Here is a 25641-nt window from a genome sequence, read left to right on the forward strand (position 1 = left end):
TATTGATATTTGAAACTCTTTCTATATTTTATGATGGTTTATCATGTTAGTGTGCAGGGCCTTGATAGCTGGGGAAAATTGCTCTGCCCAGGGCTGCCTAGTCCGGGCAGCAGTAGACGACCTGCTTCCAAAACACTTTCCATAAATTAACTAGATCCTACCTTTATAGAACATTCACATTTTCAATTCTCCACTAACTAATACCAGGATTCAGATGCCCAGAAACAATCCTGTCCCAGTTTGCAGGGGAAATCTTCAATGTAGCCGGTGTTAAACTGTACTGTCTTTCCCCAGTGACTCTAAGAAGCTCATAAAAATTTGTGCCTTTTGCTTCCAATTCATTTCAGGTTCTTAGATGAAGTTTGTATTTTCTCACATGCCCTGAATGGGACAACATATCTTCTCTCTCGGAGAAAACAAAACAAAACAAAACAAAAAACTAAAAACAACCATTCATCCCAGGATGTTTACATTCATCACTTTACAGTTTGGGTTTATACCCAATTTCAAGTAAACCTTGAGTAAAAATCCAAATCCATGATTAGTATTAGTCTCAGATAATTAAAGATATTGTCATAGGGACTGTGGTAGCTTACTCTTTTCAGTCAACTGACAGTGGTCACCAATAACTGTCAGTATGACAGCAACCTACAGGTGCTGTATAATCATGAAATATTTTAAGGCAAAATCAAGAGGCTCTCCAGAGTGGGCAATAATATCAGTTATAGAATATGCATGCAAAGAAGAGTTTGTTATGTTACACACTATGAACAAGGCACGATATGGAGATATAATCAATTTTCCTCCTACAGCAACCCTGTTGTCTTAGCTCCATTTCATAGCTGGAAAGGAGAGGTTTGCATGTATGTATGTATGTATGTATGTATGTATGTATGTATGTGTTTATGTATGTATGTTTGTATGTATGGATAGAGTTTCCAAAAGTCTCTGCCAGGCACTCTAACAGGCCCTAGAATGAACAGAGCAGAATCTTCCATTGTTCTCATAACTTGCAAACAGTGAGAGGCACAGTAAGGAACCATGACAGTAGGACAATATAGAGTAGAAAAGGCCCGAGTAGAACAGTTCATAGATTCACCTAACATGGACTTAGCAGTTCAGGTCATCAGGCAACGTCACCTTTGTCTAGGCTTGAAAAAGAAGTTAGATTTGACAAGCTAACAGGGTAGGGAGAAGAAGGGAAGAAAGATGACAGAAAAAGGGAAGTGAATATAGAAAATTCCAATAGAGTATACACTGATCGAGTGAGAGACAGAGACAGAAAGAGAAAGAGACAGAGAGAGAGAGAGAAATTGTATCAGAATCTAGTGTTTGGGAAAGGACTTTTTATAGTCTGTGCTTTATCTGAAAACAATACAAAAATCCTGCTTTTGGGTGACAAAAACATCTGCAGTACCTTTAGTCAATACTAGTTTTGTGATGTTGGCTTGTAAGAATTGTTAAAAATAAAGCACAAGAATTCTGCACACAGTTCATTTTTCCAGGGGCTATTAGAGATGTTGGAAGCCAAATAAATCTTAACTCTTGATCAATATGTGTCTAACTTCATTCTTCTGCATCTGGATGTTCAAGTTTCCCAGCACTATTTAGTGGAGATGCCCCCTCTTCTCTAGTATGATTTTTTGGCCTCTGTGCCAACTATAAAATTTCCGTAGTTACATGCACTTATGTTCGAGTCTTCTATTTTGTTAATTTGCCTACCTGTCTGGTGTGTGTGTGTGTGTGTGTGTGTGTGTGTGTGTGTGTGTACACATATCTGTCTGTCTGTCTGACTGTCTGAATACCTTGCCGTTTTTATTCCTAGAACTAATCAATAAATCCTGAAATCTAGACTTCTGGCACCTCCAGAATTGTTCCTTTAAATTAAAATGCTTTGACTATCCTGAGTTTGGTAGTTCTGGAGGAATTTCAGGATTTTTTTCTGTGAAGAATGTTGTGGCAATATTGATTGAGATTGCATTGATGCTATAAATTACTTTTGATAGACTTATCACTTTCACAAGATTAATTCTAACAGCTCATGAGTATGAGAGGCCTTTCCTAGTGTCTTCCTCAATCTCTTCCTTCAATGATTTAAAGTTTATTAAAGTTCTTTGGAAGTCTTCCATAACATTCTTTTGTTTAGATTTATTCCTATATAATTTTTGAGACTATTGTGAATGAGAGTGTTTAATTAGGGAAGAGGTCATGAACTTTGGAGGATGGAGCATGGGGCAGCTTGAGGGAGAGTGAGATAGGTCAGAGTGAGGTAGATAATGTATCAAGTTCTCAAAAATTAGTTATTTAAAATCAAATAGTATAAAAATTATGGAAAAATAAGAGAATTCTATTCATGGGGTGGAATTTTATTTTAGTGAAAAGAGGCAGAGTAGATAGAATTAGATGAAAGAGGTTTAATTTTCTATCATGGCAATGGGGATTAGCAATAGATTTTAAATGTTTGAAGTGGAGCCTAAAGCTGAGAGGTTTTGAAGTTAGTCCTAAAAGATGTAACACACACACACACACACACACACACACACACACACACACGCACAGAGAGAGAGAGACCACATGCATACTGTATGAATACTGTTTTATTGTCATTCCTTTCATTATTATATATATATATATAATTTAAAACATTTTAACTACTTTTTTATTTTTGAGATTGTAAACATCATCTACCTTTTCCCTTCCTCCTTCCAAACCATTCCATATCTCCTCCTGTTCTGTTTTTAAATTCAAGTTTTCTTTTAAAAATCGTTTCACTTTTATTTGTGTGTATGTATATGTGTGTGTGCATATGTGTGTATGCGTGTGTATAAATACACAAATACATAGTGTTTAAGAATACATACCATTCTTCATATATACAACAAGTATATAATGTATTACAGGAGAAATATATATTATAATAAAAAACACAATAAAGACAAAATTAAGAGAAATAATACCTGAAACAAATTTACAGTTTAGAGACAGCCTAGCCAATCAAACTGGGATCAATAAAGGCTGACCTGGTTCACACTTGTTGAAGTAAGTACACATGGTAATTGCCACAAACCATCAAGTGCATGATATTATGTAACAAGATTTCTTATAATAGCCCATCAGTACAAAAAGGGGAGTTTAAAAAACGGAAAATCCAGGGGTGTGAAGATTATTAAAGTCTGTGCAGTAAGACAGAATAGGACTCTGACTAGATTAAAAACAGAAGAAACAGGCACAGAAGAAAGAACTAATATAAGGAACTCAGTGATTGGCTGGACATGGGAGTTATGGAGTGAGAGGAGGAAAGCCTATCTTGGTTTCTTCCTCGTGCATCTGGAAGAGTGGAGCTGAGAAGTGCTTGGTCATAGGAAGATTAGCAAGAGCAAAGACTCTATCTACTTTGAACATGTGGGATTGAGCTGCAAACACACATCCAAGTGGGAAAGGCCCTGGTATATGCCTATTCATCTCTACAGTGAAGGCAAAAATCATGGGGTTCTAATGCATAGCTGGATGTCATCTATGCAAAAAGTCTTTGAAGAACACTGTTACCAATTGGCTGTGATAGCTATTAAAATGAAAGCACTCACACTTTTATTTTCATGCTGCCAGATGCTATAAGCACACTTTAATTTATATTTTAAAATAGTGTTACTGTCTTTGATGTTAGTCACACATTCTTTAAAAAAATTATCAAAGAAATCAGAACTTATGTTTCTGAGAAATATATATATTAAAAACATATATGTGTATATGTGTTACATACACACACACACACACACACACACACACACACACACACACACACACATTTTCAAAGGTTTTTCCAAGGGAAGAAAAAGAGTATTGACAATAGCCCATTTCTCATCTTAGGAGACCTTACACAACTCCCTTAAGGCTTTCCAGCTCATCTTTAGATGTACTACTATTCTTAAAGATTTAAAATGTTGTGTTCTTATGTTAAGCCTTACCTCCTATTAAAGATGCCCTTTGCATATCACCTACTATTTGATGCTTGCTTGCCCTTCTTTGTACAGTCCCATCCTTTATCAGTAACTTCTCTTTTGGAGCAAATTAATCTGTCCAGATTGTGGGCCACATCCCAGGCTTATTTTTATCTGTGTGTGAGTGATAAAGATCTAGAAGTCATTTTGATTGGTGTGTTTCTATAACTACAGCAGGATTCCATTTACCACTTAGTCAAGGTGGTAATGAGGGTTTCTGTACCAGGCAAATGTGGCTGCCATCTGGCAAGCCAGCATTACATGCCTGCCTGGCAGACAGAACCAATTAGTCAGTCCCCACACCTCCCAGGAGGCCTTCCTGTATTTGGTAGCTAGGGTCCCACACTGAGCCTCAAAAGCCCATGATGAATTCTACGTGGGGAGAAGAAAGTCATTTCGCTTTGGTGTAACATAGCCAGGAAATTCTCCAGATTGAGGAAGTCCATGAGCTGCACTGCTGACACAGCAAACTTCTTTCTGGTGGTCATGGTAATCGCTAGGTCCATGTCACCAGTGAGGAGCTGACTATAGGTGAGTGGACATCGAGTATGAGTTAGCTTCTGTGCTACAAAGACTTTGATTTTAGCAAAGCAAAGGAACAGATTCAATCTGGAATCAGCAGTGCTAGAATCTACGCTAGAATAATTAGACTGAGACTTCTCAGCATTATGATATTGGCAAGGCAACTGCCTTTGTCTGTTTCCTTATCCATGAACTAAAGATGTAATTGTTCCTAAGTGTTCCTTGCATCATTGAATGATCTGTGGTAGAAATTAGTTAATATGCATAAACAGCTTAGAGTAGTGCTTGACACATGGCAAATGATATCTGCTAGCTCTAAACGAGAATAAAGAATTGCTGAAGTTACAGTGTAGGGAGAACTTTTTTCATGCTGATGGAAGAACCCTTGAAATGAATTGAGGAGGAGAGGGAAAATTATACACATAATGATTCTCACTCCATATCAACATCTAGAGGGTAGAAAGCCACTAGTTTTCTATTTTGTTTTAGTTTTTAATTATTTTTATTATGCTGTTTTCTAGTAATTATGTAATATTTTATGATTAGGGGAATCAATTAAAATTTAAATGAAACAGAAGGCTTACTGTGTAGCTCAATTCATACAGTGCTTATCTAGCATACACAAGCCCGGAGTTCCATCCTCACTACCATATAAACCAGGCTTGATGCCTGCAATCCTAGTGTTCAAGAGAAAGAGAAAGGAGGATAGGAGGGTGAAGGTGGTTCCCAGCTACACAGAGTTTGAAGTCAGTTTGCAATGCATTAGATCTTGTGTAGAAGAAGAGGAGGAAGAACAAGAGAGGGATGAGGAGGAGTAAAAGAAGGATCAGGAGGAAGAAGAGGAGAAGGGGCAGAAGGATATGCAGCAGGAGGGGGAGGAGAAGGAGGAGGAGGAAGAAGAGGAAGAGGAGAAAGAGGAGAAAGAGGAGGAAGAGGAGGAAGAGGAGGACGACGCAGCACAAAGCAGTGGCAACAGTGTCAAAAGTGTGTCAAGTATCCTATCTGTGCCCTATGAGTCACTTTAACTTGGAATCTCAGGATGTCATCCATCACAGTAGAGAAACAACAATGACATGTGCATCTGGTAATGCAATGCACAGAATGGGAATAATGTGTATCTGAAAGTACCTGGCCATAATAAAGAGGGTTTTTTACTTTTGTTAACTATAGTATTATTACTAAAGTCTTTCTTGAGAATGATAAAACAGAAGAAATACATTAATGCTAGAGGAAATTAGAGGAAAACTCAGAGACTTTTAGGTGTTCATAAAATACTATTTTAATATATAAACTTGCTCGTTTATTCTTTCCTGCTCTAAACAGAGCATGCCTTCAAGAACTCACCATGGGAAAGCCAATAGAAAATACTAAATGAAGGCCAGAGTTTTAGCCTTAGTTGTCCGACTAACTTACTGGTCAAGTTACTTTTATAACTGTTCAGCACTGCAGAGAGCATCCTGACATACACTGGTGGGTTGTCAAGTATTCCACATACACAGTCTTTTGCCTGGTTCTTATGCACAGAAGGTTAGAATCCATAGGCATTCTTTTCTTCCTATGGATAAAATATAGCTAGCATCTTGGTAAATTTTTAAAGGGCTATTAAAATTATAAGCTAAAAATATTTCTCTCTGAGTTTTATGCTGACTTTAATCAGTATTCTACTAAAATATCTGGCTGTCACTTAATGCTTGGCAGCAGTGCAAAACGCCCAGTCTATGTATCCATTTAATTGAAATTTCAGTAATTTTTGGAAACAGCACTTTGCTATCAATGAATCATTAGTTTGGTCTTGATTTGGATCCAGGTTTCCATTGGTGCTATACTTGCCTTTTAATTTCAAATTACTAATCACTTGGATTTATCCTTCTCAGGACAGTTTTTATGGATGGCTCAGATGGTTACTGGTAGAGTCTGGTGATATGTATTTCCATCAAGAGAGTTCAGGGCCCATGGTTTTTGATATTTAGACAGGGATGTGTGGGGTTTTGAAAATTAATAATCTTTCTTCTTGTGATGTGAAAGCAGACAGACTTTTCTTCTCCAGGAGGCTGGAACCTCGCATGGTGTTCTGGTTAGATTCTTGTCAACTAGACAAAAGGCAGAGTCATTTGAGAAGAGGGAACTTCAACTTAGAAGATGCCCCCTCCAGACTGGCTTTTAGGCATGTCTGCAAGGCATTTTATTGATTAATGACCGATATAGGGATGCTCTACTCATGTTGGGTGGTGCTACACTTGGTCAGGTGGTCCTGAGATATATAAGAGATCAGACTGGGCAAGCCATGGAGAGCAAGCAAATAAGTACCATCCCTCAATGGTCATTGCTTCAGTTCAGGTTCAGCTCAAGGTTCTTGCCATTTTATATCTATGATCTACTTTCATGGTGGACTATAATCTGTCAGATACAACAAACCCTTTCTTCCTTCCTAAGTTAATTTTGATCATGGTGTTTATCACAGCAAAAGAACATAAACTTAATTTTATGGCTAGTGACGCCCATTTACTGTATCGATTACTGAGTATCAGTGAGTCTGCCACAGTTATGCTGTCCAACTCAATTTGTTGTAGACAAAGTTATACTACACAAAATCCCCTCAAAATTTGTTTTCTAGTTGAAAAGGAAGTATTTGTAATTCTATTCTATGAAAAAGTACTTATTTGTTTTCTAGTTGAAAAGGAAGTATTTGTAATTCTATTCTATGAAAAAGTACTTGTTTCTACTTTATATGTTTGTATGAATTTATGTTTTCCTCTGTACTTTTTTTACTGAATTACCAAGAAAAGCTTGGCCATTTCTTCTTACTCACCATGTCATCCAGGAATCTGTTACCGAGTACTGTGGTTAGGAACTTCTGATTGCTCTCTGGTTTCTGGCCGCTTTCTTCCTTCTCAGCTGGGTGAGCACTTATTTGTTGCTCGGAAGAGTCAGTGGGTCCTGGCAGGTCTCTGCGTACCTGCCTTGAGTAATCAGTCCCGGGTTCCGGGAGTGGGGTTTGAGGTTCTGTCTTCAATGTCTCGTTCTGCCTACTGTGAAGAGAGTTTGCACCTTGTCAGTCATAAGGAATACTCGTCATCATATACAGCGCTGGCACGAGAAGCAGAAGGTGTGAGTCTGGAAGTGTGAACAGCAGTAGCAGCCCTGTGAGATATAGTGGTAAACATGTCTGTCTGTCTAAGCACCATGTACCCGAGAGCACCATGCCCCTGTCTGTCTTCTCAGGCTATTTTTCTCTTCTCACTTCCTAATAACCCGAGTATCTGCTGCAGATCACTTACTAGAAGAAGTGAACACAGTCAAAACTGAACACCAACCATGATTACATTGATCATTTATAAGTCAAATAAGCCTTTGCACCCAGAAAGGCAGGATGTCTTGTGGGCCCCAGGCCTGCTCTGTCTCTCCTCAGTTATTTGTCCCCAAGACTTCTGTTTTCCCTCTGAATGTTCTCTCACATGCTCCACTATTTGTTAATCTGATCCAAGTTAAGCTATGAGCAGGTCTTTGAACATATGTGTAGTTTTATGGTCATCTTTTTGTTGACATCAGCATGGAATGGAAGAGAAAGTTTAGAGAGAAGTCAGATTAACATCTATGGAAAAGAAAGGAGATCGTTTCTAAAAGTTGAGTGGAAAGAAATGTCAGGGAAGTCAGGGGAGAACCCAGGCGCATTGAGTAAACAGCAAAACAAAAAAGATGTTTCTAGGAAGAAGCTCAGACAGCAGTTTCAAATGCCAGAGTGTTCTGCAATGGTTTAGCCATACGAACACTGCCATATCCTGAGCCAGGGGTCAGAGAGCTGGTTTCAGTGAACTTTGGAAGTGGAAACTAGAAGAAAATGAGGGAAGGGAAGACAGAGATGAGGAACCATAGAGAGGAGGAACCAGAGAGAGGAGGAACCATAGAGAGGAGGTAGATAAAACAGCATAAAGAAGTCTGGCTGCCTGAGTAAAGGGGTGTGGCAACAGGTGCATAATCTGGGTTTTCAGACAGCTGTTTCCTACGGTTGTCTTTAGAGATGGCAACACACATTGCAACACTGGTGGGGAGAAGATACCATTGAAGAAGCACAGAGAACCAGATACAAGAGGTTATGTCAGTGAGGCCTGAGACAGGAAAAATGCCATTGGGGATATGTGCCGTCCCATTTGTGTGTTTGGTGACAACAGGTTAGTAACTTCTAACCTCTTAATGTTTTCTCTGCTAATCAGACAGTTACTTGATTGGTCTCACTGAGAAAGGAAGCAATGGAAAGTCTGAATTAAGGAGAAATGATTTGAATTATCTGCTAGGCAGAGTGAGAGACCTGGTGGCTGAATGGGAAAGGAGAACAGTGTGCTAGTCTGTTGCGATGGAGAACACAGACTTATGTGACACCAGTTTGAGAGCATGGATGCTCTCCTCCAGGAGTGCTCAGTATTCCTCATGGAGATGCAGAGAAAGGAGACAGTGATGGTCACCCAGAACTATGCCTTCTCCAGACTGGTGAAATCCAAAGACAATAGAGAAAGGCGAAAGGCTAGAAAAAGAAAGTACATATTTAACAAATATAACATTGATCTTTTTCAACATACTTAAACTTTCATTTAAAATAACACAAACTATAACATTTAGAATTGTTCTAATCTTTGTCCAGAAGTCAGGATAATGGTTACCCATGAGGGTTAATATAGAGTGTAGAAGGGAGAATGTGGGGCTTTGGGGGTACTAGGACCTTCCCCTTTCTTGAACTGGGCATTTGCTACATGACTGTATAATGTTTGAAAAAACCCAGTGAGAACAAACACAAGATACAAGCTTTTTTTTTTCAGAGCTGGGGACTGAACCCAGAACCTTGCGCTTGCTAGGCAAGCGCTCTACCACTGAGCTAAATCCCCAACCCGATACAAGCTTTTATATCAATGCAAATATAGTCCTCTAAACATCTTGAGAAACTGGCATAAATCTCACAGATATACATGCCTAACAGATCCATGTCTAGTGATCAGTGCTAAGAATTAGTACTATTTGGTGTTCAGAGGAGAGAGACATAACTATGGTCTGTGATAAGTAGTAAAACAAAGTATTCCTGATTGTCTCCTTTTATGCTGTCAACTCTATAGCCCTTTCCATCTCTTCAGTTCCTAAATCCATCCCAAAGAAGGTATATACACCCCATTTCCACATAAAGAAACTGAGATTCAGAGATTTTAGGGCAGTATATGGCTTTTCAGTGGTATACTCTGAAAAGCTCTACTAGAGTTTTCAGCTTTATAACTTGTAGACAGTCTGGTCATAGGGTGAGCACAGAAGCTTGGGATTGAACGAGGATAAAAAAAAAGGAACAGATCACCAAAGCAGGAAGTACAGACTTTAAAGGCCATGGAGGAGACATAACACTCCTGTGTGGAGGCAAAGAGCCTGTAATCATCTTTGCTTTATTTACCTACGAAATCCTTCACTTGGTAGACTCGAGACAGCAATGCCCAGGAAATTCTGCAGTGTATCTGCCTGTCTTTTAGAGCAACCACGGTAGATGTGAAACCAAAAATAACCTGTTAGGTCTGTTTCAAGTAAAAACTGTCTTTAAAAAAAAATACATAGCACTTTAAAAATTAGCATGAAATAGACTCTCCAGCTGAGAAACGACATGTGTCTCTGCTTAGCGCAAACATCTCTTCAACACACATTTCTTGTTGTGTTGTTCACAAACTCACAGTTCTTTCTTCTAGGCAGTGTGCTAACTACCTACTTTACTGAAAATAGAAATTTGCCATTTTAAAAGAAAGGGGAAAACACAGCATTCGTAGTGTGTTGGAAACCTGGCAGTTAGCTTCCTCACATGTACTTCTGGCCCCAGTTTCTGATCCTAGGGTTACTATAAAGAATTCAGTAGCATCCCTGGCTAGAGTAATTAGGGTTGATTACAGTGCTGCTGAGTGATCAAAAATGAGGGCAACCTGCCCAACTCTTCTCTTGCCCACACTGGAGACTTCCTGCAACTAGGCTTTTAGGGCTCCCCACTGATGAAGCTCAGAGTGATGAGGCTGAAGAGAAACAGTACAGGGTGAGTGGCAGCATCCTTTGCCTTAGTGATGCAGGGTCCCTGATGACCCTTCCATGCAACTCCACCTCAACGGTTCACGCATTTCATCTGGATTACATAAAATCTCAAATAGAGTACCCAGGGGATCTCAGTTAAAGGTCACCAGATGCCATCCAAAATGTCTGCCAGCCTTGGCAGCCAATCAATGCCTCCAATTCTCGACCATGTGCCAACTATCCTCTAGAGCATCCTCCGGGACTGTGACAGCACAGGGACTGGAGATCTAATTTTCATTTTCGTAAAATGTTATTGAAAGTCAGAGAGATATCAGTACAATCGGGGTCTTTCCTCTCCTCTTAGGTTTTAGAAAGATGTTAGACATAACATTTGGAGAGGTAATACACCTGAAATACACTGTAACTGAAATATCATAGTTTCTGAAGGACAAAATCTGCGATACAGTATGCTGAAAATGTTATTGTGAAAATATATGAAGGTGTTTTACCATTGTTCTTTCCTTTTGTAAACTGCGTGGATATGAGAAAAGATTTAGTTTCCAGAAAGATGTTAAAACGATGTTAATTCTACTCCTACATCTATACTCAATCGAATCATTGCTCTGTCACTAGTGACATTGTAAATATATATATCATCACACATAAATGTTTGTCATAATGTATACATACGCCACACTTCAAGGTGGATTCACAGTTTGCAAAGTTAGTATTATGGTCATGATAAAAATCACTAAGTGTTACAACTCTTTTAGAATTTGTCTAGCAGGTTTTCTGACTTCGGTCGGATACTCCTCCCCCCCCCCCCAAAATCATTGATCAAAGCAGTTAAGTAATTTACTCACTGCTCATATTAGAGATTATGACTTTAATCCAGACTCATATGGCTCCAAAGCCTGTGTGCCTCAACTTCAGATCTATAACTTAAAAGCGATTCGTAATTAAACACTAGGGGTTTAAATCTTATCTTTAAAGTATCAATGCACATTTTAGTGAAGACTAACCTAGAGTGGTCGCTAGTCTGTATTCTAAGCCAGTGTCTTTGTAGAGCGTCAAAGTTCTCATTCAGCCTATGTCTACACTTTCCCCAAGACAGAGATGTTACAGTCCCAAAGTGGCTCAACCCCTTATAACACTGAGCTGTGTTCTGGCATTAATGAAAATAGTAAGTTTACATTTCCAACCCATTTATCCTAAGGGTTTTTTTTTGGAGAATATAGCAGATTTCTCAAATGATTGTGATTTTAAAGGGTATAAAATTAGAAATTAATCCACCCAGCCATTTTCTTTGCTGCGATTTCCTTTTAAATTGTGAATGGTATCTCAGTATCTCTGCTCTCCTGAAGTATTTATTTATTACTGTTGTGTATCTTGTACCATAGACCTTGAATTCTGTTTGTTATTATTACCTCCATATTCTTATGGTGGTAAACATCTGTCTAAGCTAGCCATTGTACCCACACTGTTTAAGCTTGAAGATCTCATCAAAGGGGAAGTATCATTTAAACAGAAACTTTCAATAGTATGACAATTGAAACATTCTAAATTATATAAAAAGAAATATGCATTCTAAAGGAGGTTAAAACTGCACCTAAAGATCAAGTGGCATCATGAAAGAATTATATATAAGTCACTATTAAAAGAGAAAATACAATAAATAAGTAAATAAGTAAATAAATAAGAAAAATGTTCTGAAAAAAATGGATCAACTGACTCTTGGGAACCTATGAAAAAACTATGAACCAGGGTCATATTCATTTACCAATGAGTTCAAGGCCATCACAAACTAGTAGGATTATTAAAATTTTAAAAAGGCTAACAACAACCAGAATGACAACAAAGAAGGCTGGAGAAAATTTTCAGTTAATGAGCACTTGCCAAGTATGCTCTATGTTCATTCAATCTCAGTAGAGAATGAGAAGACACCATGGGACTTTGCCTTGTGCTCAGAGGCCCTAACAAAGGGCCATTTAGTATTGTTTCTTATGGTGCTCCACCATCACAAGCACCCCCTCACTACCCAGGTCTCTAGTAGATGCCTTTTTTTCTTGAGTTCTAGAGCTTGCTTTACTAATAAGGATTCTAAAGTTCAAGTGCACAGGTTGTGCCAGATTTCAGTCAAGGGAAGTCTACACTGATCCTAATGTATCTGGATACCTTATTATTTGATAATCATAATAAGTAGAAGCTTTAGGAATTGCCGACTTGAAAAAGCAAAGTGTGGTTAGTATAAAATCAGCTCGTCAATAATAGAATTCTTTAGTTTTATGGAAAATCCAAGACCAACATTGCAATAGGGTGTTCCCGGGTGAATTATTTTCCATCGGGTAACTGGCCTTTTGGAAATAAATAGATGTTAAGAGTCTTAAGGATTTGTGTCATTTCTACTTGCTTTCTCTCCTATTTACTTGGCTATTGCAAATTGAAGCAGAATGTATAACTGCACAGTGTCTTCAGCAAGTACCTCTTCACATTAGGGGACTGTGTCTGAGTGAGGACTTCTCACTAAGCTTGGAGGGTTGCACGTCTTGTATCCACAGTGGGATGAGGATAGTTTGAACTTATCCCATGAGACACCGGGCAGGTGTCAGGATGTACGGAAGCACTGAGGCACCATTTTGTGGTGGGAAACCACAGTCTGAGACAAGGGAGAGCTAGTCCAGGATGGAGGTGGGGGTTGAGAAGGGGAGCTTGGGCTGGTCCCAGCAGAGATGATCCTTGGCTTGAAAGGCAGCAGGCTTGTTGATGATTGTGGCTGGGAGCACAGAGAGGCCTTCTACAGAAGATCGGGCAGTGGTTCTGTAGGTGAAGGCCTTCTCAATGGCTCCCTACAGTGGATCTTGATGAAGAGAGACAGTCTGTTGTTCCAAACCATTTATTGTCATTGTAGAAAGTGGTTGTGTACCATACCCCACTTATCAGGGCGGCCCGAGATTAAATACCTTTTCCAAGGAGGAATGTCTCGGAAGGGAATCTTATTGGCAATGCCCTCTGGGCTTCTAGATACATCCATAGCATAGAGATCTCTATATTGAAGTCTATGTGACCACAGGTCACATATGTTTTCCTATTGTCTTGGTCTGAGATGTTAAGAATGCCTCATTTACATGTGAAAGGGCTTGGGGCCTTGTCCTTACATGTCTGATAGCTACAAGTCTATGTGGGTGCATGGATATGTGACAAGAGCCTGGTTCCCTGAAGCAGGTGAAGCTCCTACCACCCTTTCAGGGTCTCCAGGGCTTCAAAGCCGTTAGTTTAATTGAGGACCAGGCTCACAGTCCATGTCCCCACAACACTGAAAGGATATAGGTTCTTTTGTAGCCTATCCTAGATCAGTGGATCTCAACCTGAGGGTCATGAACCCCACAGGGATTGCATATCAGATATCAAGCATAACAAATATCTACATTATGTTTTATAAAAATAACAAAATTTGTTATGAAGTAGCAATGAAATAATTTTGTGGTTCTGGGTCACTACAACATGAGGAACTGTATTAAAGGATCGCAGCATTATAACGTTTGAGAGCCACTGTCCTAGATACTATACACAGTTTTATGGAGTGGAAACAATAATCCTTGCCCATTATTTTATCTGATTGAATTAGACTAAATCAGTGATACATAAAGAAATCATGGATTTAATACTACACTATGCAAATAGAAACTTGGGTTATCTTGAATTTTTAACTGGATGTGTGAGATCATCATGCAAAGTTGCCATATTCAGGCACAGATACTTTTTATTATCTTCAGATTTTTAAACCAAGTAAAGAAAGATGAAATCAAATCCTGAATATTTTAAATCTCTGGTTGAGATTAAAATATGGGTAAACTTACATAGCAATACTTTAATTTCTGTATACTTTAAATATTTAATAGTTTCTCACCGTGTCAATATACAAGAGTTTAACCTATCCTGTACCATTAAGAGATACTTTGTCACAAACTTTTTTTTATCAATTTGAACACCCTGTTCTGTGAAATATATTCCATACTGAGACCCATGCCATTCTCTTTCCTAACAAGCTGTCCAAGTAGGCTCTGTTAGCAACTCCCTCTGACTCTGGCTGGATAGCTTTAGTGGAGATGGTTTTCTGACTGCAAGTTGCCTCAGTCTTGCTGTAATCTCTGTACTGAAGGCCACTCCCTTCATTATGGTGGCTTGTGCTTCAGAACGCTCCATTTAGCTGCATGGCATTCATCTTGTGATCTTTTCAGACCGATTGCTGGTACCCACTTTGCAGATACTGACCCTGTGCTGCACATTGAAGTTTTCTTACTCTGATTCTGTATCTCCGTAACTACTCCCATCATAACCAAAACTTCCTTATTGTGGAGGGTAAATGTACAAATCTGTTTCCTATGGGAATCCAGCCTTACAATTTGTGAAAATCTATAAAATTAACCGTTGTGTTCAAGAATGACTGTTACAACAGGATTGAAGCATAAGTATAACTCTTAGGCCAAAGTGTTATTGGTTGATTGATTGATATTGATTGATTAAGGCACTCTCTTTATTGGCCCCACATCAGGAGTCCATTGGTCTTGTGGGCCTCCATGCATGCTCATCTTCTCCACATTTTTTTGTGCCTGTTTCTCAAGTCTAATGAGCTGCGGCTGCTTCTTCCGAAGGTGAATCTTGGCTTTTTCCTCTTATTCCTCAGAGTGGCTAATCACTGCCTCATACTTCTGCTTAACCTCATGAGTTTGATGCCTCAGGTAAGCAAACTTTCTGGTAGGCTCCAGCCAAAATAGCTTTGTTGTCATAGGTTAGAAACTGAGTATTCCTGGGCAGGTTGGCCTCACTTGGTCTCATGGGGCAGCCTTTCAGAATGAGCCAAAAAATTCTGCTGCAATCTTGGAAGTTGTAGAGGCCTGATGAAAGGTTGGTGCCCATCTTTTCAGAGAAAGGCTATGCGCTTTAACTTTTTCTTCTGTAGAAATTCCCAGAAACATTAATGCCCTGGCAGAGCATAACCATCAACTTCTAGCCCAGGGGTGCTTTGCCACAATGGCCAACAGGTTGTTCAAAAGATGGACTCGGCTACCCAGTACTAGAAGCTGTCCCTCTACAATCTTCAGCAGCTTCCCAAGAAAGGGGTATAACCATAATTATTTTTCTGGTTACCTTGCTACAGGCTAGGGTCATTTGTAAGAAAGAATCACAATGAGAAAATGTCCCCACTAGATTGGCCTGTGGTCCATTTTCAATTTTTATGGATGATTGGTAGGGAAAAGCAGTGCCACACCCGGGCTGGTGGTTCTGGCTTCTATAAGAAAGCAGGCTGAGCAAGCCCTGAGGAGCAAGCAAAGAGGAGCACTCTTTCGTGGCCTATGTTTCACCTTCTTCCTTCAGGTTCCTGCCCTGACTTCTTTCAGAGATGGTGTGTGACCTGAGAAGTATGTGGTGAAATAAACTCTTTCCTTGCCAAGTGTTTATGATTTGGCGTTTTATTCCAGCAAGAAAAACCCCAACTGAAACAGAATCTGACCTCATGCTTTTATTATACGGAGGTATATACATAGCTAAGGTCTTTGATGAGCACATACTTTTACAAGACCTGCACATTCTCTAAACCTTGTCAACTTTGGATATTTTCATTTTAAAAGTGTTTCTAACTTGATTTGTAAAAAATAATACCTAATTGCTATATACATTTCTTCTAATACAATGCAGGCTAAACTTTCCTATCAGTTACTCATTTCTTCTTTTGTGAATTAAGTGTCTGGGTCTGTTGTCAATTTTTTTTTTAAAATTCCTCATACTTACCTTATTCATTTGCAATAGCTCTGTTCTTTTTTTTTTTTTTTTTTTTTGTAGTTTTTTTTTTTTTTTTTTTTTTTTTTTTATTAACTTGAGTATTTCTTATATACATTTCGAGTGTTATTCCCTTTCCCGGTTTCCGGGCAAACATCCCCCTCCCCCCTCCCCTTCCTTATGGGTGTTCCCCTCCCAACCCTCCCACCATTGCCGCCCTCCCCCCATAGACTAGTTCACTGGGGGTTCAGTCTTTTCTTGCTAAGAGTTATTTTGTCCAGGGTGTGAGTTATAGGCATCTCAAATAGTGCTTGGGATTTGAGTTAAAGCTTTCCTTTCCTTTTGAAAAACAGAATTTTAAATGATAAATCAACAACTTTTACCATATAGTCTCAATATCTGGGATCAGTGGGTACACATTTTCCTTGTTATTCTACAGGATGTCATAAACTGAAGGTTTCTGCATGTGCCTTATACTATGTGCATGCATTAAGAACAGCAGTGTCTTATGTGTCATTGTACTTCTCACAATACTTCAGGTAAGCACAAAACCAAACAGAAGGGATCAACAAAACCCATGGGAACAGGTAATACTGTTAACTCGGCAGGATCAAGAATCAACTAGGAGACAAACGTCCATGCATGTTTTTATGAGAGTTTCCAGGTTAGATGAATTGAGAGGGAAGACCCAGCCTAACTGTCTGGGCTGGAGTTATGGGGTGAGTAAGGAGAATGCAAGCTGAGTCCCAGCATGCTCTATGCTCCTCACTGTGGAGGCAGCGTGACCAGCTGCCTCATGCTTCTACTGCAGACCTGACTGAGAACCAACATAAACTTTTCCATCCAGGTGCTGCTTCTTGCCATATCAGAGCAAACAGGAATTTATCTAATATGGCCATAGTAGGTGAAAAAGGAGCTGCTAAACACAGTATGAAAGACTTAGGACAGAATGATATTAGGACATTCATCATTTGGATCTTGTGTCAATGGACACAGCAACATTTACTCTGATGATCAGTTGTTTTTACCTAGAGGGTGCCAGATCTCCTGGAGTTACAGAGAGTTGCAAACAGCCATATGGGTACCTGACTCCTCTGCAGAAGCATCAATGCTCTAAATTAGCTCCCAAATGTATATTTTTAGAAGATTGTAGGTAATATTTATTCACCCTATATTCCCTTTGTCCCTTGATATTTCCTTCTTCCTTAGTATTCAAAATTAAACTCTGAGTCTAGCACATTCTAGATAATTATTGCATCAAGTTTTATTCTCAGTCCTGTAATATTCCAACCCATCTATACATCATGCTCTGATGTCAAATTTTTACATGACAAAGTTTATTTAGAGTTTACATAGAAGCTACAATTTCTAGATTACCCTTATAGTGCCCTAATTGGTCTCTCTCTTTCCTCTGTCACTCCCAGTTTACCTATCACTCAGTAGCCAGAACCATGTTTTGGAAAGTATACACAGAATGTATTCTCTGTTGCTCGCAATTTCCCAACAATGTCTTGTCCTACATAACGCAGAATTCGCACCATGGCTCACACAGCACCTGGTCTGAGCTTGCTGGCCTCTCTGATCTCACACATTTGTTGAGCTATGTTCTTGTTGTTGTTTTGCTCAGTGCATTCTACTTAGTCACCTTCTTACTTGTTGCAGTTGCTAGAAAGTCCAGTTATCTGATATCTGATCGTCGACCTGTGGAAAGTTGCAACCTCTTCTTCAGAACAGAGGAGGCAGGCATCTTTACAGTAAAGTGGCGTCTAGTAGGACCATGGCTGCTAGGACACTTGTCGGGTCAGCTCAGGTCCTCTTACTGTCTGTGGTGCTGAGGTCATTCTGATGCATGGACCTGCTCTATTTCCACAAAGACACAGGCAAACGCTGCCTGTCCAGAAAGGCATTTTGAGAATTCATCTTGTATCATTTCCACTTTTTCTGATTATACTGTCTCCATCTGAGTGGTCACTGCTTGCTGTGTCTCCTGCCGCTAATATTCTATGTGCCCTACTGAATCCCCAAGACTCAGTTATTAGAAAGTGCTCCTTCATACCTGTGGAGAGGACAGTGATGGTTTTCCATGTAATACATTAATTTCTAAATCTATGAAACTTCAAACAGTTTTTAAAAATCATATAAAATTTATTATTGTGAATGAATTCAGAGGACTAAAAGTGACAATATTTTGTTTCCTAAGAGAGTTCCTTGAGAAAACACCAGAGAAAACTTGGACTTATAATACCAAGGTAAGCTGCTGTACGTGTGTACAACCTTCCCCTTAAATCTTTGCAGATAGCCTACCTAGTGTCTAATAGTGCTCTACTGATAACTGACTCCCTAAGAACGAAAGGATGGGTTACTAACCTTTGACATTGGAAGCAACTGTAGAGGTCAACTTTATTTACTGGAAAGCAATTTCTCAGAATATGCACATTTCACTTATGTTCATGAATTTAACATCAATATATTATCAATTTAACAACACTTATTATAGCTCTGTCCTGAGGATCTTCTCTAATACTCCCTGCTGCCTTCGTCTTTAGTATGATGGGGTTCCTGTACACTGATCTAGAATCAAGCAGAGTCCTCCCTTGAGTGCTGAGTAAAGAGGGGGAGCATATCTCTCTGAGTATCTTAGTGCATGACCAGCACAGACACAGACAGGAACCTAAGCATTTAACTCATGTAACCATGATCATACATACTTATCCAAGGAGAAACCTGCTATGTTTCACGTTGATTTGGTTGTTAACATATTTAATTGCCAGGGGCCCTCATCATTCTTTTATTACATCTTTGCCTCAGTGGTTTTCCTTGATGGTATGTTAGAAAGTATCACACATAAATCCCCCATCCCACTTTCAGAAGGTCGAATTATCAATCATTTCATCACTTAACAACAAATATTTTGATGTGCATTTTAGTTTTAAGATGGTCTGTGCCCTCCAAAACTCGTGTTGGAATTTATTTTCCATTGAGAGATACTAAAGGGAAACATTCAACCAAGCTATTAGTTTTAAAGTGGGGACTTTATGAAGTGTTTTGGACTAAATGAAAGTCTAGAGTAGAATCAACCACATGATAGACTCGTGGGATTTGAAAAGAAGAATGGAAAGAACAGATAAAATAAACATCATGCCTACACTATTTCTTTATCTGCTGTACATTAATGCAGCACTCTAAGACTGCCACGAGGAAGTCCATCGTCAGATGCAACCCACCTCAACCCCGGACCTCCAGAACCATGGGCATGAATAAACCTGTTTTGGTCAGATGTATTTGGTCTGTGGCACTGTGCTGTTAGCAACAGCAAAATAAACAACAGGATATCCTTACCTCAAGAGCATGCCATTGTGGGAGAGATGATTCATCAGAATTGACAGTAACACATCTTTTCATTCCTTTCATTTGGGCCTCATAGTCCCAGCAGTAAGGAGAAGGCCTGTATAATTGAATCTGCTTTTATCTGCTTTTTGTCAAGATGCCCTGACCCTTGGAAATCACTGCTTTCATGTTTAGTGCTTAAAATTGTTTGGCTATAATTTGTCCAGGGGTTGTTCACAAGCCTCTGGATTTCATCCCCCATTTTTACCTACTCTTTTTTGGAGATGAGATAAAGGCATATCTTCCTATCAAGGAGCTATCAAAGACTATTCAGGAATCCTGAGTAACATCTGCATGCTATTTGAAAGCTTGAGATCACAGGCCTGAAATCCTTTAAAGCAAGGAAACATTGTTAGATCTTTACTTTTCTTGGCAACTGCGTTACTCTAATTCACTTACTCAGCTTTCAACATATAGAGGACTTTGTACTTTGTGCAGAGGATACAGTTTTGTGCACAGGACTTCACAGTTAAAGGGGAGAGACAGAGATATAGGAAGTCTCAATGCAATAAAATACTCAAGGGTGTTATGGGAGTTATCAGGTACAGTAGATTTGTGTTTTAGAAGGATCCTTCTGGCTGTGGTGAGGAATGGAGATTTTTCACTCTAGCATGTGTAGGAGTCAATAGGGAATCCATTTAAAAAGCAATTTGGCTTAGTCTAGCTGCACAGGGAGCTTGGGATCTGCTCAAGTGGGATGAATGCTGGTCGTTCATGCATGGCACTGTAAAAGCCAGGCTTCATACAGTCCACTAGGGACAGGAAAGGCAGAAGCAAAGGGTTGACTTGGAAAACTTGGATGAATCTTAGAGGGAAATAAAGACGGTACAAACCATGGGAAATTTGCTTCAGTCTTCAAAGCCCATAGATTAAGTTTCTTTATATTAAATAGGTCTTGAGTATATTTTTTTAAATCTAATAATGAATGTAGAAAAGAGGAGTGGTGACATCTATTCCAATCTTAAGTAAACAGCATCCCTTAGCTACTTTATGTATGGCACAGATGTGTGGTTGTTATGGGGTGAATTGTATCACCATCGAAATCACTATGTTCAAGTCCCAAATCATATACCATTATATATATGTATATATATATGCATATTAATATATTATAATATATCAATATAATGGGCCTATAATCCAGTTGACTAGTGTGTTTGTGAAAAGAGCAACTTCAATACAGGTGCAAACATGGAAAAGTCACACAGTACCAAACCCTAATGATAAGCAACAGTGTACAGGACACATGGACATCTTTTTCTGGAACCTCTGGAGGGAATTCTGCTGAATGCTTACCTGAGTGATAAATCTCTAGCAGCCACAACTGTGGAAAAATAAATTCTGTGGTTTCTGGCACATTGACAGAGGAACAAGATCATGCACAGTTCTAGATCTTCAAGTTTGACATAATATTTCCTCTTCAATAATGTCCTATAGAAAATCTCAGCTAAATGTGTTTCCACTTCTTTTCATTATTCTTTTGCTTTCATCTTTAAGTCAGATTTTCCTGTTGATGACACCTCCTTTGTTATTACTTAAACTTCTTGTGCAGATTTTTACGAATTGGTTCAACCCAAAGGCACAACCTTTCCAGATTTAGCTGCTCTGGTTTGAGGTATTTTGGGACTTAAGGGGCATGACGGCTGTTGATCTCCTTTACCTCAAGTCGGCTGTTGACAACTGTTCACTTTGAACTTCAGAAGAGTATTCTAACAAGGCATGTTAATTGCTTATGGCAGTCGAGAAACAGCAGCATTAAGTTCACAGAAAACCTGTCTTACTATAAAATAATTCCACTTTTATAGTGTCTCATGAGCAAGAACTGTGGCTTTTCCTTCACAATTTACTTAATGTGCCATTTACTCCTTTACTTTTTAAATTAAGCAAGGGTTCCTCCTCACTTTCCTTTTAGAAACAAACTACACTTGTCATCCTTAAAACAAGAAGTTTTGAATGGAATGGAGCTAATCAGCTTTATGAAGAGAAACAAGGGTGTGGCGGTATTGTATTCCTGAGAAAAGTATGTTCCATTGCTAGTTCTCTTTGCTTTCTTACAGTGGCAGAGGGTTGGTAAAGATCTTAAAATGGTTATTTACCTTATCACAGTTTCTTCATCTATAGAATAGAACATATCCTGCTTCTTAGTCATAGAATATAAATGAAATGACAACCTTTTCATAGGATGGCATATGGTTTTCATTAGACACTTTGTATCCTTGGAAGGATATACTTCAATCACAATAGCAGAATCGCTTATGAGGTACATGGGACATCCTGGGCACTGCAAATTGCCCACATACTTTTAATCCTCTCAACCTACTATGCAGGTGTCATCAAATTCCTACTTTATAGATTACAACAGAAGGCCAGACATATTACTACATTTTTCTCAATTTCAACTGACCAGGAAGAAACAGATCTATGATTAAAACTCCCATCACTCTGCTCTGCAATGTTCTCAAAACCATGGACCCCATCCTGCCTTGCTCACTTGCTAGTCTGTGCAAACATGACTGATGATAGCCTTCATGTTGGAATTGCTCTGGGTGACAATGCTGGTAGTGAAACAGCAAAGGCAGTTGGTGTTGCTTATCCATTTGGAAGACGATGGTCATAAGACCTTCACTCAGAGACTCTGTATCAGTTTGTCTTAGGTGGACCACAGGTGCTCATTTTCAAGTATGCTTTGGGTGATTGTCTTGACTGATAAGCATTACTTCCCACAGCTATGTTCAATGAAGCAATAGCAGAAAGAAACAAAGAAATCATCTTAGGAGGGAAAGGCAACTAGCTATAGATTTTCCCAAAGAAATTAAGTCTAATTGGCATTCTTTTCTTTTAAAAACAGCTGAAAATCTAGAGGAAAGAGCTTATAATGTTCTTTTGTGCCAAGTACCTAGTTAACTTTAAAGATGTCTGAATGACCCTCCTCAAACATGATGTCATTAACCGAAGGGAAGAAAGGCATGTTGGCCCAGCTCTGAGAAGTTTGCTTAGAGTAGGAGCAAATGTAAAAAGAATAAGGGAAAACCTTACAAGCTGTGATTTCTTATTAATCCCACCCCTGTAATTCACAACAAATTGACTAACAGTCTGCCTCCCTGTCTCCCTCCCACCACTAAATTACTGCATGTGGTGGATTACAAACTTGACTACGAGAAGCAGCAATACTCCATTAATATTTATTAGTGTCACAGCGCTCATATTTCCCATCTATTGGCAAAATCAGCCCAAGTAATTAAAGAGAATTGGGGAATTATAAAGATGAAAATATCAGAAAAATTGTTCATGGAGTTATCAACACTGTTTTATTTCTACTTTTATATTTTAATGGCTTAATTTAGTAAAAGTTTGACACTTTAAAAAGTTCTTAGCTTAAAAAAATCAGTATTATCTAAGAAACACAGTTAATTTTTTTCAGAGAAGAAACTTACATCATTGGCTTTTCTACGAAGTAGCGAAAGTGTTTACTTCCTATAATTTTCACTATCATCTCTGGCTTTGGCGCTGAACTAGGTGGGGTCTTCCAAGGTGAAGACATGGCCTCTCTCCAAATCTTGTCAGATCCTTAGAGAAGGAAAATAAACAAGCCCCAAGTAGCTATAGATTTCTCATCAACAATAACACCAGAACCTACTGGCATTATTCTTGTGAAGGGATCATATAGACTACTTTAGTAGCGTGACTAAGTTAAAGATATTTGGGGAAAAAATCAAGAACAGTATGATTATTACATTCCACATTTTTTCCTAAAAGCAGATGAAATTCTTATGTAAGGAGTGTAGCATCCTTATCCTTTGAGAAGTCAAGATCACAAGACTGAAAACCCTTGTTAAAATAGCTCTCCTCAATTCTTCCCAAATAATCCAGCTGCTTTATTACAGCTAGTCCTTATCCAGTTCACTATCTTACTAGGGGTTGGGGAAATGGAAGCTTCTGTGCTACGTACAACTTGCATGACATAATGCATAAGCTTCTCTACTAATAAATCACAAGGCCTAGGAAGATTGGGTATAAAGGATGTCACCCCTATACTTCTTTAACACTCCCAATAAAATTACCTATTACATCCTTAAAATTACATTCATGGTGTGTGTGTGTGTGTGTGTGTGTGTGTGTGTGTGTGTGTGTGTGTGTGTGTGTTATACAAAGAAGAATCTGCTGCAATCAGTTTTCTGCTTCTCCAATGTGTGTTCAAGGAAGTGAACTCAGGTTGAAAGGCTAAGCTGTCTCCTTAGACTGGGTGGGAGATACTCTTAATAACCCTGGCCATTCTTGCTTTACTAGTGAGGGGAGTGGTATGTGTAGCTAGATCTTTTAACCTCAGAAGGACTGCAAAGCAAGTGCACCGAGTCCTTGGGAGACTCCATCTTTCTGACTGCAGGGCCTGGGATGGGACTGTCCTGAGGCCAGAGCAGAAAGCCAGGCATTAGTAGATCTCTTGAAAAATTGACACTCAGCCCTGATACTCCCTTTCCCCATTTGGGAATTCAAGAGTATTTCCTGTGATGCTCAAAGACTTTCTGTGAATGCAGAAGAAACAGTGCTTGAAGAAGCATTGTATATCAAAAGGGGGATTAATTCTCTCCAATATGTACCCACAGATGCCTGACCCTGCAAATGAAAACCAGCTTAAAGTAAGCCCTGGGTGTCTAAGCCGGAGTGGTGCTAGGTGAACCTGACTGACCTCTTCTTTTCAGAGAGTCCAAGGGGCCTCTACAACGTACTCTTGTTTAAATACTGGCTTTACAGATGGGAAACTAAGCTCCAGAGAGGGTATGCTGCCTCACCAAGGAATTCCAGATTGGAGGGGGAAGGAGAAGGTAGAGGTCTTTCCAGTATTCTGATTTTCTGACCGCTATAGTAGAGACCTTTCTATGATTTCAGTTCAGTTACTGTGGACTAAAACCCCAGAAGAGACTTTATCCTGCCCATCGCAGGTTCTTTGAAGCTATAGGTGTGGAAAACCAAACACAGATTTGAGACTATCTTGTCCTATTCCCCCCCACCCCCCGCAGTGGGGCATCAACCTTGAGACCATCCCCAGGAGGGATCAGAGGGGCAAGCAGTCTTACCACCAAAGTGGCGCTTCCTACCCTGGAATTCAGAAGCTCAACTGCTTCTGTCTAAAAAGCCACCCAAGAACGTTGGGTGTGGAGCTCAGGAATCCAGCCAATCACAGGGCCAGCTCGCGGTTGGGGTTTTGCAACCCTGTCGCTAAGGACGCAGAGGCTGTTGCTGGGCGGGAACTAGATTTCCCCTCACCACTGACTGCAGAAAGACTTAGGGGTGAGGGGAAAACCAGGTATCCCAGGTTTTGACTGCTGCCTGGAGAGGGTTGTGTTTTGAGTTCTGTGCTTTTCCAGAATCCCCTGTGGACTGTCCTGCTCTTCCACTAAGATTTCCTTCTAGTTAGTAAAACATACCTGGAACTGGATACTTTAAACTAAGTCACGCTTCCAGAGACATGGCTTTAGTAAACGTCTTCTTTGCTCCAGGACTGTTTTCTGCTCTGCATTGACAGAAAACGACGACAAACAAAAAGATGATTTTGGTGACATTAAATAAGAAGGCTGACTTGTTGATGTCGTAACTCAGTTGATATAGTGCTTGTCTAGAATGCATGAAGATCTGGATTCAGTCCCTAGTATGAGGACCTGCGTGAACCAGGTGTGATGGTGAGTGCCTGTAGGCCAAGCACTCAGAGGATAGGAGGACCCGAAATCCAAGGTCCTTCTTAACCGCTTATCCCAGGTCTTATTACATGAGATTCTGTTACAAAATAAATAAAAACAAAGAAACAAAGTAATATAACTCTAATAATAACCTTCTGTGCCATCTATAATCCAGAAGCTTTATTTGAACTTGGGAAATATTGTATTATTGACAACTGCCAGCTATGTGTTTTACTTTTATTTTAAAGTGAAAGAAAATA

General features: G+C 39.4%; 1 protein-coding gene and 1 non-coding gene across 3 annotated transcripts in view; one reads left to right on the plus strand and one right to left on the minus strand.

Moving 5' to 3' along the window:
* The window catches only part of C5h1orf87 (similar to human chromosome 1 open reading frame 87), a 69058-nt gene extending 44184 nt beyond the window's left edge, over positions 1-24874 (minus strand). The window contains exons 1-3 of one of the 2 annotated variants that reach the window (XM_017593577.3): positions 24782-24874; positions 23141-23273; positions 7330-7549 (exon numbers count right to left, since the gene is read on the minus strand). In XM_017593577.3, the coding sequence (XP_017449066.1) occupies positions 7330-7549; positions 23141-23247 (327 nt within the window). In that variant the 5' untranslated portion in view covers positions 23248-23273; positions 24782-24874. The remainder of the gene's footprint in view (positions 1-7329; positions 7550-23140; positions 23274-24781) is intronic. The other variant, NM_001411863.1, reaches the window with a different exon arrangement.
* Positions 11295-11357, plus strand: LOC120103241 (U7 small nuclear RNA). Its single transcript, XR_005505326.1, has one exon. It is a non-coding gene; the product is annotated as a U7 small nuclear RNA (small nuclear RNA).
* Positions 24875-25641: the final 767 nt, after the last annotated feature.

This window comes from Rattus norvegicus, chromosome 5 (genome assembly GCF_036323735.1).
Source record: "Rattus norvegicus strain BN/NHsdMcwi chromosome 5, GRCr8, whole genome shotgun sequence".
Classification (NCBI taxonomy): domain Eukaryota; kingdom Metazoa; phylum Chordata; class Mammalia; order Rodentia; family Muridae; genus Rattus; species Rattus norvegicus.